Raw genomic sequence first — 14,159 nt, 5'->3', positions numbered from 1 at the left:
CTGTTGCTATGCTTAGGCATGCGCTTATGAATGATTCTTTACTAAAATTGGCATCTTTCGATTGAAAACTTTCGTGACTGCAGGGATTAATATTCTTGGTTCTTTTGGTAAAGTCACTTATAATGTAAATTTTTATAATTTTATTATTTCCCTTCTACGTGACTTTACCGAAAGAACCAAGAATAATAAAAATTGGCATCGTTTGTGTTTGACATGCATTGCTCTAGAATATTATTTGGAGCTGTTCACGTATGTAAGGAAGAATTGAATGCAAAATATGGGCAATTGAAAATATATCACGAAAATAACCACGGATATTTTAATCCATAATAGCATGTAAAGTCCTCACAAATGTAAGACATTTCTGATGCAAGCTGCTGTTGCTTATATTATGAAATTGTGGTTTCACGTGGTAGTGAAACCTCTAATTACACTATGTAATACAATTTTTGTTCCTGGGTAGTAAGTGTTATTTCGTAATTGCTTATGCCTAAAAAGTATAGAAAATGGCTATTATTCCCCACAAACTTTGCTTTTGTGACCAGGACAGTGATATTTTGAAATTGATCTATTTTCAATGAGAAAACGGGCGAATTTGTGTCTTTTCGTCCACATAAAGTCAGAAAAAACAACATATGAATAAAAATTAACATGTATTTATACTAAAGTAATACAAAAATGACTACAAAAGATTTAGACATCAAGGCGCACTACCACAGGCAGGACTGGCCACAGAAGACCGAGTTCTGTGTTGGAAGGCTGATTCGTGAAAGTAATTCAGAATATAATCGTAAATCTCGAAAAACTACTCACTTCTATATCTTGCAAAGTTACTGTGGAATAATAGCAATTTTCTGTACTTTTGAGGGATAAGCAATTAGGAAATAACACTTACTACTCAGGAACAATTTTTTGTGTTACAGTGTTATGGATGAGTCCTGTAGAATTTGGGGGCTAGAAAGGGGCTAAACACCTCCACCCTCCCTTCCGCATTATCAGTCAAGTACAAAAGCAAATTGTAATGTTACTCATTTTTCAGCGTTTAACATCTGTTTAAAGTCTCCTTAACACTGATTCGAACGTGCTCCTAGTGAGTGTTTTTTTATGTATGCCTCATTTTTAAACAAGATCACTCTGCAGAGTTGTCCTTAATACGAAGGTTTGTATGACGCCAAGTTAATCTTCTTTCGGCTTCCACTTTCCTCCCAGCAAGGACAAAGATCTTGTAAAAAGATTGGACATGTCGATATTTTTCTTGCTGTGGTTGTCCCACCTGATGACGATTGCTTGTGTTGCAATAGAAACGTCGTGATCTATTATTTTTCTACCTACGTGACTTTACCGAAAGAACCAAAGAGTATAAATTCTCAGTAATGAGACTGCATTTTTTGGGTGAAGTCTTAAATGGTCTTTGCTTGCATTATGACTGCTCCCTTGAGCAATGCAACTGCCTAAGCTGCTGTAGAGCCATACGGGTTAGTGCTCATCTTTTATCTTGATTCTAGCACGGAATGTGTCACCTGATGCACATTGGCAAAGGTATTTTCGTCTTCATGGCATCACAGTGGTGATTGCATCCACAGCCGTCATTTACATCCAGGAAAATTAATTGGTGTCTATGGCTCCCTGTTCATAGTGGGAGCATGCAACCACGAAGGGATGAATGGATTTAGAAAAAAAAGTTAAAGCCCTTAGCTTATTAGTTGTATATAAAGAAGCAGTCTTGGGGGCGGGGGGGGGGGGGAAGTCGTAACCCAGTGATTAGTGCACTCCACTATGAAACTAGCAACCTGAGTTTGATTGCCAACCATGATTAGCATTGGAAGTGAACGATATCTGACTTATGATCAAAAAAATGTCCATCATCGACATGGTATGAGAAGGCCTTAATTCAGCAGTGACTGATCATGATGATTAAGAAGAAGCACTAATGGCACAAAATGTCATACATTACACCAAGCAGCAGCGGTACAACCTGAAAAACATCGTAGAGAATATCATGTTGCCTTATAGTGGTGGATAAAATATAACAGGAAAGGCCTTTATTCCCCTCCACACCATTTCCTGGGTTCCAATGGAAGGCCCTATCTGGGAAACCTTCTGTGTAAGCTGTGTTCCACGCCGCGTTGTGCAATTGTGACAAGGTTCTGTCCTCCCTATTGAGCATTCGCACATATCACACATCCCTACTTTATCTTTACAAAACACCCTAAGGAATTAGCGCACATCTTACAGTCGTGAGAAAGAAGAGATGGTATTTTCAAAATATATTGTTGATAATGCATATCATGTGATGAGAGGTTAACTAATAACACCAGTCCTGCTCATGTAGCTTAGTCAACACATTTAGTACAACAAAGACCACCTCTGACTTTTGCCACATTGCAAAAAATGCTGTAAGGATAAGTCAATAAATTGAGTCCTGTCATTCATATGCTGCTATTGATGGAACCATACCGCAATATTAATTTCATTTGATGTTATGGACAGTGAGGTTTAGTCTGTGTAAATAATGTAATGTTTATTTCACATGGTATATACTTTCATGTTCACAAAGCAGTTAATGACGCACGCGTGCCAACACACAGAGTAATAGGGAGTGTATCGTGGTCTCATGTGTTTCTATCTCTGGCCTGCAGTGTGACAATGCCAAAGGGATGAAGGCTTTTTTTGATGCCATCAAGAACGAATCCAAGTACCGGATGATTTTTGGTGGCGTTTGCCCCAGTGTGACATCCACAATCGCAGAGGCCTTGCAGGGATGGAACCTGGCACAGGTACGTTCTCTCTCACCTGCCTACACTACTCCTCGCCAACAAGACGGACCGTAGCTCATTCCATATCCCATCCCATAGCCCTCATCTTAACCTTTATCCGTACCGTTTGATGTCTCCACCAAGTTGTTTAAAGTGACCCCTTTTGATCGATTTGTAATCAATGGTGAACTTTGATTCCCACTAGGTGCGGATGGTTAGAGCTGACCTTGCCCCCCCCCCCATACACTCATTTCTCAACCAGTTATTTTTCTTTCAATATTGACTTTGTCCGAAAGGTCACGCATCACCCTTTGTGATTTTATCAAAAGGTCATATTCATCAAAAAGTCTCAGATTGTGACACGGTGACCTTTAATGTTAACAATGCCAGTGTACGTGTACGGAGGTTCTTTCATTGCACATTCCAGGCACACAGTGAACACGTCGGGGAACAAAGAGCAGCCCCTCAGCCCCTGTGCCTGCACCGCTTGTGTGAAGCCTATCTGAAGTTTAAGCATCATTTTTAACCGCATCTTCAGCAATGGCATAATGTCATACGGTTGTGCTTTTAAATCTTGATGATTTTGTTTAAGCAAATGTTTAGCGGTTTATAACATAATATAGCATACATATGAGATCAGGATAGTTGAGTGTCACTGTGGAATTTGGTATCCATAGTAGTTTAGTCAATTCAGAGTTCACCGTTTTAGAATGGGGTGGATTGGTGGCACGGTGAGTCGTGAAACTGATGCCCTGAAATTGATTCCCAGCCATGGCTAACATCAGTTGTGGGCAATATCTATACCAGTTCTGGGAGCCCCTTCACCAACCTGCACTGACCAGTGCGATGAAGTATGATCAAACAACCCCGTTACTCGGGTGGCATAGGGACACCTTCATTCAGCAGTAGATTGACAAAGATACTGTAAATTTTTTTTTTTAAATAATGTTGAATTAAATTGTATCCTTTCAAGTGTTGTATATTTAAGTTAAAGTATGTTGTTCTACTTTATTTCAACGTCTCTATTATACTTTAATTGCCTTGGAAGTCCAAAATAGCCACACGGACTCTTTGTTTGATGAGAAAGATAGAATATTATATTGGCCACGCGACTATGAATGTATGAATAATGCATACTTAAATTATAATTATATAAAACAGGATAATAATCGCTAAAGGGTAATAAACTGTTCACACCACAGCGAGCATCTATTACTGCACATGGGGCGTATTGTTATTTAAAATGAATGGCATAATTGCGGGCTTGTAGTGGAAAGCAACCTAAAAACTAGATTAACTGTATTCTGAATGAGCAAACATGTTGACTTGGAGACCTACAGGTCAATGGCTTTGCATTTCATGCGGTATACTGCTTTTTATTTACCGCTGAATCCATTGTTCTCGTAAAGATAAAGACCCTCGTATTTCAGGTCACATTCTTGCATTCCGAACATTTTTTGATGGGCACTTCCCCTTTTGACTTAATATGCATTGCATTTAAAAAAAATGTAAATGTAAAAAGAAGTGTAATCGTTGTGTAGTGAGTTCGACGAGTCGCAGACGTAGACTTGGAAGCAGGGGCGGTTTCTTCATTAGGGCGATTGGGCGACGCACCACCAATGTCATTCAACCACAGAGTCACGCTAGCCGTCACCGTGCCTCTGGATATAGTCCAATCAGCGTCATGCTACGTTCTGTGGAGTACCGCCTCTTTTTGGGCGATTTCCCTCCGGCTGAGAATCGCCCCGAGTGGTCCCATAGACTTACATTCAAAGATGTTTTTTTTCGAATGGGGGGCGCTGCAATGCATTCTCTATGGCTTCCGGGAGGGCTCGCACTAACGTGCTTACGTCATCATACGTAAGCACGTTTCATCCAACAAAATTATTTGTCGCCACCTAGTGGAATCTTTAATAAAAGAAACATGAGTGGATTGTATTAATAGTGAGTATAGAAACAAACAAGATGTATTGTAAGAGTCACTTTATTTTTCATTAATATTAAAGAAGTGAAGTTGCCTTTACATGCTTAAGCTGTTAATTTATCTGTTGCATGGTTGGACCTTATCCTTAACAATCATCCAGACATTTGCCCCCCCTGAGAGATTTTGCAGGAGCCGCCACTGCTTGGAAGCAACACATTTATTTAACTCCAACACACGGGGTAACTACCCCTTAACAGAATAACAACCTATGGTGGTGACCACCAGGCTAACTACAATAATTACATAGTAACTACTACAACGGACCGGACCACTGCTCGGTTCCAGGTCCACGTGTTGGAGACTCGTTGAACGGAGAACGTACAACGTAGACAAAGGTTTCTTCAGGATGAACAACAACGGGTCCCTCTGGGGACCCGGCTTATATTGTCTGCGGCGTGGCTGGCTATGACCTTGGCCACGACCACCTTCCAGAATCTTCAGGAATTCTCTCGATGTTCACCATGTGACCACCCCTAGCCCCCACTTGGGGCCCCTTTGTAGACTTAACTGGTCACGTGTCTTCTCGGGTCAACCAGAGTGCCATGGCCTTTAGTAACCTTATTCCTACGGCCGGCACTCCCCACTGTGTCGTGTAGGGTTGGCACTGCACGCCAAGCGTGGTGCCATCTAGCGCTATCAATCAGCGCTCACCGGGCCCCTCTATGGCCGGTACTACACCCACACCATTGTGGTATCCGCGATGTCGTTCCACCGCACGCTGTGCCTCTTTCGGGCCGGCACTGCACAGTGACATCCCGCGATGTCACTACAGTTGTATATAATAACAGCCAAACGTGTGTTAAAAATCTGTTTTACCTTTATCTGTTGAGTGTATTGAAATGCTTGAGGGAGTGTGGATGATCCTTTCAGGGAAACACCACTCGATGGTGGTTGTGCAAGTGGCCGCAGTATCGATTGCAGCCCCTTCCGAGCCTGTTTTACACTCATTAAGACACAGGCTGCTTCTGTTGCTGTGGGGTTAGCCGCCTGTTCCGCAGAGGTTTCTACCCGATTGGTAGAATGACCTGAATGTACACAGTATCAATCTCAACGTTCCCAACCGCACGTTTGAACGTCTCACAATAAATTAGGGATCGTTAAACCGTGATTCGTTCATACTCTAGTATGTTTGTCCGTGCAATTCTAATGTTTTCATTTTAATTAGTAAATGTATTTGTTTATGCATGTTCCACACGAGCCGCATAGCTAAGACAGGAAATGATAAAGCTGAGTTTTAGGTTACCTCCATTAATATAAGCCTTTCTAATCTATGCACTTTTATTTTTAACCCTGGTGAAAGCTGACCCCATTTTGCACTAAATTCAAAATCCCCAGCTTAAATTGTACGTTTTGCGGCATCAAGGATTCAATCGATGAACCGGGTGTCTAGTTCTGGAATAGCAGCTCTGTAAAGTTGGGCTCAAGAGTCTTTGTAAGGGGGCTGACCTCCTATTACAGCAACTTGACTCCAACGTCGACATACAAGTCCCGTTCAACAATCATCTGTAAATAACTACTGCCACTGTGCACAGTTGAGGGAGATGGTTGTACTGCCGAGTACTTAACTTTGCATATTGGAGAGCGGTAACGTATTTCGAATGATTAAAACTAAAATAAATTACAGTCGTTCATAATCCTTCAATGAATGAAGGCCTCCTCAAGCCATCGCCATCTCCCGCGGTCCTGTGATGTAGCAATCCATCTAGCGCCTGCACACGAGCTGATTCTGTTCCTCCAGCTCTCTGGTGAATGTCCGCTTGGCTGCCATCCCTGTCGTTATTCTTCATGAATACTGTAATCATCTTTAATAATTAATTAACAATTATGTTTTATTACTTACATTATCATGTGAAAACTATATGCACATGAATGAAGGCACACTTTACAAAGACCTCTCAGGTATATACATTAAATAAAATAATAACTGGGGGCGAGGTGCTTATTGTACATCACGATATCTATTCATTGACCACGATATCTCATCAGATTGCAACAGGGTTGCACAGCAGTCACTAGACGTTATTTCTGGGCGTCTTAACTGGAACATAATTATGGTGAGCTGGCAGCTCCTCTCTCTCTGTGAGTCCTGCTCACGTTTACAAAACTACGTCTGCTCTATCACTAGCCCTGCACACAAAGTGAGTAGCCACTCTTCTGACATTGGCCCAGCCTACTGCTCATAGACCCTGTCCTCTGCAGCTTACGCTTACTGCTCAGGCAGCCACGGCCCTATGCCCATATCATGAACCGAGTGTGTGGCGAAAAATGTTGTCATGGGACAAGATTCCGGTTTTCATAGAAGCTTCAGGACACCGGGACAGACGGTCTGGCCAAACCAAGACGTCTTGTAGCCTTAGCAACACTTCCTCTGACTGCTGGAGGAACATGTGTGTAATACAAACTCACCTTAAGACATGCCATTGACATTCTGACAGGATGTTTGGTGCAAACAAATGACTTTCCCTTTCCAAGCCACTATTATTTTGTGTGACCCGTTGGATGAGAATGAATTACGCGAGCCAGTTGGCTGACAGCAAGTTGCTGGTCCAAGCAATTTTCTTGCAATAATCACCGCTTTTAATTTGTCTGGCGGACCAACGCATCGGCAGCAGGGCCTGACCTCCTGCTCCCACACCCACTCCTGTGCACAGCCACAGATTAAACGCGGAAGGTTAGAAAAGCAATCGTATGAAGACTGCGGTGGTGTAGAAGTCATATCTGTTGCTTATACTGGTAGGAACGAAGTGGACCAGACCACCAATAGATTAATGTGTCCGTCCGTCCGTCCGTCCGTCCGCGTTTGTCCGTCCGTCCGTCCGCGTTTGTCCGTCCGTCCGCGTTTTTTCCGTCCGTCCGTCCGTCCTCGTTTGTCCGTCCGTCCGTCCGTGTATCAACATCGCCCCCTACTGCAAACACTTGGCATGACCCTGTCTGACAAGATGGCCGCCCGCTCCCCCTGCGATATGTGAATTAAACAAGATGGCCGTCGCTTCCGGCGCATCACGGCAAAACTTTAAACTTCGCTTCAAAATTACTTTACTGAAACGCAGCACGTTTATTTAAAAAATTACGTTACTGAAACGCTGCACGCTTTTTTAACACAGAGACAAGAAACATTTATTAACACAGAGACGAGATACATTTAATCGCCTTATTTGTGCACGAAAAACACGGCACGAGGCCTAGTGCGGCAGGCTTCGTGAGGCCTAGTGCGGCAGGCTTATTAACACAGAGATGAAACGCAGCACGTTTATTTAAAAAAAATTACTTTACTGAAACGCAGCACGTTTTTTTAACACAGAGACAAGAAACATTTATTAACACAGACGAGATACATTTAATCGCCTTATTTGTGCACGAAAAGCACGGCACGAGGCCTAGTGCGGCAGGCTTCGTGAGGCCTAGTGCGGCAGGCTTATTAACACAGAGATGAAACGCAGCACGTTTATTTAAAAACAATTATTTTACTGAAACGCAGCACGTTTTTATAACACAGAGACAAGAAACATGTATTAACACAGAGACGAGATACATTTAATCGCCTTATTTGTGCACGAAAAGCACGGCACGAGGCCTAGTGCGGCAGGCTTCGTGAGGCCTAGTGCGGCAGGCTTATTAACACAGAGATGAAACGCAGCACGTTTATTTAAAAACAATTATTTTACTGAAACGCAGCACGTTTTTTAACACAGAGACAAGAAACAATTATTAACACAGAGACGAGATACATTTAATCGCCTTATTTGTGCACGAAAAGCACGGCACGAGGCCTAGTGCGGCAGGCTTCGTGAGGCCTAGTGCGGCAGGCTTATTAACACAGAGATGAAACGCAGCACGTTTATTTAAAAACAATTATTTTACTGAAACGCAGCACGTTTTTATAACACAGAAACAAGAAACATGTATTAACACAGAGACGAGATACATTTAATCGCCTTATTTGTGCACGAAAAGCACGGCACGAGGCCTAGTGCGGCAGGCTTCGTGAGGCCTAGTGCGGCAGGCTTATTAACACAGAGATGAAACGCAGCACGTTTATTTAAAAACAATTATTTTACTGAAACGCAGCACGTTTTTATAACACAGAGACAAGAAACATTTATTAACACAGAGACGAGATACATTTAATCGCCTTATTTGTGCACGAAAAGCACGGCACGAGGCCTAGTGCGGCAGGCTTCGTGAGGCCTAGTGCAGCAGGCTTATTAACACAGAGATGAAACGCAGCACGTTTATTGTTGTTGTTGTGCATATTGGCAGTGGTACCTGACTCGGCTGAATCTGCAGCCCGGCAGCGGCAGAGCAGAGGCAGCGAGAGGCCTCGTCGCTGCTGCTATTCACTCGCTTATAGTTCTACCGTGTTCACTACATCTGTCGTGTTCACTACATCTGCTGTGTTCACTACATCTCTGCCGTGTTCACTATCATCTCTACATCTCTGTCGTGTTCACTATCATCTCTACATCTCTGTCGTGTTCACTACATCTCTGTCGTGTTCACTATCATCTCTACATCTCTGTCGTGTTCACTATATCTCTGTCGTGTTCACTATCATCTCTACATCTCTGTCGTGTTCACTACATCTCTGCCGTGTTCACCACATCTCTGCCGTGTTCACCACATCTCTGTCGTGTTCACCACATCTCTGCCGTGTTCACCACATCTCTGCCGTGTTCACTACATCTCTGCCGTGTTCACCACATCTCTGCCGTGTTCACTACATCTGCTGTGTTCACTACATCTCTGCCGTGTTCACTATCATCTCTACATCTCTGTCGTGTTCACTATATCTCTGTCGTGTTCACTATTATCTCTACATCTCTGTCGTGTTCACTACATCTCTGCCGTGTTCACCACATCTCTGCCGTGTTCACCACATCTCTGCCGTGTTCACCACATCTCTGCCGTGTTCACCACATCTCTGTCGTGTTCACTACATCGTATTCACACGCAAGTATTTCTACTTGTGCTGCAATCTTTGATTATTTAGCTGCTGGCTGCATGTTTGGTGGCGATGCTACCGTTATAGCAGCACCAACTGCGGTTGGTTCTGGGTCCATGGAAACGACGCTTTTCAGTGTGAGTTTGTAAAGGGTTCCAGCAGCAAATGCGGTCTCTGTTTCAGCAAGCATCTTTTCAACGTGGGCGTCCAGACAACCATTGGGGTCTTCAAAGTCGTGGTTGTTTTCGGTATCCATGTCGTGCGCGCGAATAAAAACTCGAAGTGCCAAACAAACTGCTCAATGTAGTACTGTTATATGAATATGCCAAACGCCCGTTTATTCAACTCTATGTAGACGACATAAAATGCACCAAGGTCCCGTTTATTCCCTCTATTTTATTTCACCTTTATACTAGTAAATGCATTCGAGTTTCCCCATCTAAGGTCAATTAATCTCAGATGTGATCGTTTGGAAATGAAAGACTACGAGTCTTTAAATCTCACAGCGTTTCTTGTCAAAACAAACACTTTTAATTAACGTTACACTAGAATACAGTAATTTTTTCTTTAACTCCTCTATACCCGGTCGATATCCCTGTACCGGTACTAAGTATTATTCCTACCAGCCCACCCCGCAGGGTCCTGTTATCGTCTCTTGTCGTGGTGACTAAGCGTTTACTTTCCTGCGAAGGGTGAGAGATGTTTATGGATTCAAGCTATAATTTAGCTTGAATACATTTTTGCGCTTTCACTGTGAGTATATTTCCCGAGAATGTAAATTTTTATGGAAAGTTGATGATGGGTTAAAGAAAATCAACGCTAGCTGTGTATAATTTCGTGCATGTGGTTTCACTCAGAACCATGCAGCGAGAAGCATATACTGTGCGTACATGTGCACAAACTGTCTGAATTATGTAAATGTGTATAAAAAAACTTGAAAGCGAGAAAAAATGTTTGCGTGTAAGATTAAGTTATTTAAAATTTATGACATTTATGCTAATTATTTGCTCGTATTACATTTTGGGCAATGGAAGGGACAAAACTGTAACAAATGAGAAAAAATTATAGAAAGAGAAAAAAATATAATTTAATTGATGTGGTCAAAGTGACGATGAAACATTGCGGTAAACCAACGTTGGGCTAATAAAAAAAAAGCATTATTTAATCCTCTTATAAAGTCTCAACAAAAATGCATCAGATTAGGCTTCATAATGTAAAGAATGCATTGATGAATTTGAGTCAGTGCATACCTTACACTTTATATAGCTTTTCCCCGAGGTGTTTACCTGTCCCTCGTAATTTAATTGTTTATGCTCGCAGTTAAAATATGAATATACGCTGCTAGTTTGACTAAATCGCTACACTTTGCGAAAACACTGTTAAAAAGAATCTCATTCTCTACAAAGCTAGAGGATTAGAGAGAGAGTGATATGCATGTAGAGTATCCTGCCTCCAGCCACGTGACTGCACCTGTGCACAGTGGTTGCCCTCGGCATAAGAAATCTCAGCAAATTGCTTCGAGCCCCAAGAATGTCAGGGGGCCGCGGATTCAAGAAAAAAAGAAATCGGAGTGAACCAAATATCATCTCAAATTTAAAATCCTGACGAATCATAAAAAGGTAATTAACATTAAATAAGTTAATTCATCTCCGTCGTCCATATCGTGCCTGCATCTCTCTTCTCTCATCTAACTCCATCTTCGTCTTTTGCATAAAAAACGCGTCTGTAATCTCACTTGGGGGTTACAAATCGAAAGGTGTGCCGCCACAAATAAATGTCTGCTTATGCCCCACCCCCCGACCATGAGCCTGCCACACTTTCTGTCTTCTTACAGTGGGGCCCGTTCATACATAAAACCATACCCTCAGCACCAAGCGTTCTGCCATAAAAACACACGGCAGCTCGTGGGCAGGGCTCGTGCAGTGGCAACAAGAAATGACCTCCCACAAGACTGCAGAGAGGGCTCTTGGTTGAGCGTCGCGACTGATGCCAATTAGGAAAAAGCCACTATGTTTCAGCTCAGCCTGTTCGGAGCAGACCAAGCTCCTCGTGATGCAAGGCAGAAAGCGACGATGCTAATCGTCGCCTTGCTTGGCTCTCCATACATTGCGTTCATGCGTTGAACACAACTGCGCGTGCTCGCGCTCTTTTCTGACATTGATGACACATTTATTTCTATGGGAATGCGATGTCTCAGTTCGTGAATAACTCCCACGTACAGCCTTTCAATGTAGAAAACATATTGGTTACATTATATATTATTAAGGGCGATGGGATATTTCGCCTCAAAAGCAAGTTCCTCTTCCCGAACATCGCGAGGCCATCTTATATCACGCTTGTTTTTATTCGTGACCTCACATACATCTTGTGCTCCACAATGATGTGCCCAGAATCGTAGCATACATATTCACCGCAGCTGGTGTTCGGGCAGTACTTTTCATAACCTCTCCCTCCATTGCCCTTACGCAATGTTCTTTAGGCTCCTGCCATGGTAATTGGTAGAGGATCTATAAAGAAGTTGACAGCAGGGTGTCTGTTTTCTGTACGTAAGTTAACGATTCTGCTGCTTCCGCGGAGGCTCTGTGATTACGACGGAATGGAGCGTGCTCAGTTGCCACTCTGCCGAGGCAGCTGTTTTCATCAGTTGCTCCTCAGGGTAAGCGTTGTGTTTGATTTATTCATTTTGCGCGAAAATGCTGTTTTATAATAATTTCTCACCAGGGGGTTTTCTTTGCTGGGACAGTGATGTTTTAAATGTAAGTATAATTTCTTTATTCGCATGTCTTGATGGGTAACTTCACACACCACTGACACGTGTGGTATTAAACACCCCATGCTTGTGAGAACACCACCTCGGTTTTTTTTTTATCGTGTGTATGCTTGTAAACAGTTCGTCGATCGGCTGGTCGCGTGTGGTGGGCTAAGGTATGGGTACTCCCACTTCTTCCAAAGACGTCTGGCCAGTGGGGGAAATTGTAGGCAAAAGTAGTCCCGAGTGGAGCTCTCGAGAAATCCCTCTAGTGGAGGACCATCCCGCCGGCAGTGGCATGAGAGCAAGCATGGCTCACAGGGCTATACTTAATTAATTAAACTTGAAACTTGAATTGCAGAGCTGCACCATCACCGTCACTTATAAATACACGTTTTTGGGTTAGATCGTGCACATATATACATGTGCCGTTAAACCCACCACCACCCGATACAGACAATTAGTAGGGGTTGTCACGTAAACAGAACATGCCAATTCGTTACTAGTACTCAGATTGTAAATGTTGTGGCTTTGCTCTCCAACACACTGGTGTGCTGTAGTAGTGTAATGACAGTAGAGTCAACCTGCGGTGTGAGTGGACTAGTGGCCACGGGAGGTAATGACAGGGCTGTCAGCTTGCAGTACGAAGGGACTGGTGGCTACGGGAATAATCGAGAATAGGAGCGTGGCCAGGTGACGGAAGAGGACGGTTGAGTCTGCTGGTGGAACGAGTGTCTAGAGCCAGCGAGAAGGTTCGGGAAGGGGGGCGTGGCCTCGGTCCGTATATCAGGGAGATGCGCGGGAGACTCGGGGCTGTTGCAGTGGAGTCTCCGCCTGTTCGAGTGAACGTGTATCATCAATAAACAAACATCTCAAGAGAAGTGTGTCAAGTCATTACACTCGTAACGAATTGGCATGTTCTGTTTATGTGACAAACCTTACTAATTGGCTGTATAGGGTGGTGGCGGATTAAACGACACATTTATATATTTATGCGATCTAACCCAAAAAAACTATTATGGATGATATTGGTCGCGAAAGTCTACGTGTTGAACCATCACCTATGCTTGTAATGGAGCAGGCAATCGTCACGTGGCTTTTGTGATGGTCAATACATTTAATCTTGCGATATATAAGCCCGTTAATGAATGTGAAATCCATATGCAGTTTACATTCACCTGGTTGAAATAGTTCACGCTGTTCCTAAACGCATAAAGAATATTATTTTCACAAATAGATGTGAATTACATTGCCATTTAACCAAGCCAGTTGTGGGCTACTTTTCTCACATCAAATTCTGATTCGTGTTGTTAATTGTCTAAGCAGGTGATAATTGGTTGGGTACATTTGAGTTTGCAGCTTACCAAAGGAAATGCGTACGTACACACGTGCATGCGTGAACTTTATTTATAACCAGGTGAGAACCCATGGAGACATACATCAAATTTGCAATGAAGACCTGGGGTGCATACAGATTAAGTACAGCATGTTACATTTATATATTGGGGGAGCTGACACAGCGGTTACCATGCTGTGCTTTGAACTCAGCCACCCGAGTTTGATTCTTGGGCACTGCTGATATCAGCGGTGAGTGATATCTGACCTGGGCACCCCCACCCCCCTTCACCGACTGTTATTGATCAGCATTGTGAAGTATGGTCAAATTAGTCCCTTGACCAACAACGTGTGGACAGACCTTCATCCAGCAGTAGATTGACAAAGTGCTGT

The 14,159-nt window shown here is 43.1% G+C and overlaps 1 protein-coding gene across 1 annotated transcript in view; it reads left to right on the top strand.

The window, feature by feature from the left end:
- Nucleotides 1-14,159, top strand: part of LOC144723435 (gamma-aminobutyric acid type B receptor subunit 2-like) — a 162,231-nt gene that overhangs the window by 15,987 nt on the left and 132,085 nt on the right. The window contains exon 2 of the mRNA XM_078602198.1: nt 2,640-2,777. Within this exon, the coding sequence (XP_078458324.1) occupies nt 2,640-2,777 (138 nt within the window). The remainder of the gene's footprint in view (nt 1-2,639; nt 2,778-14,159) is intronic.

This window comes from Lampetra planeri, chromosome 1 (assembly GCF_965212315.1).
Source record: "Lampetra planeri chromosome 1, kcLamPlan1.2.h2, whole genome shotgun sequence".
Classification (NCBI taxonomy): Eukaryota; Metazoa; Chordata; class Hyperoartia; order Petromyzontiformes; family Petromyzontidae; genus Lampetra; species Lampetra planeri.
Note: the sequence above shows the minus strand (reverse complement) of the source record. Positions and strands in the feature narration are given on the sequence as shown.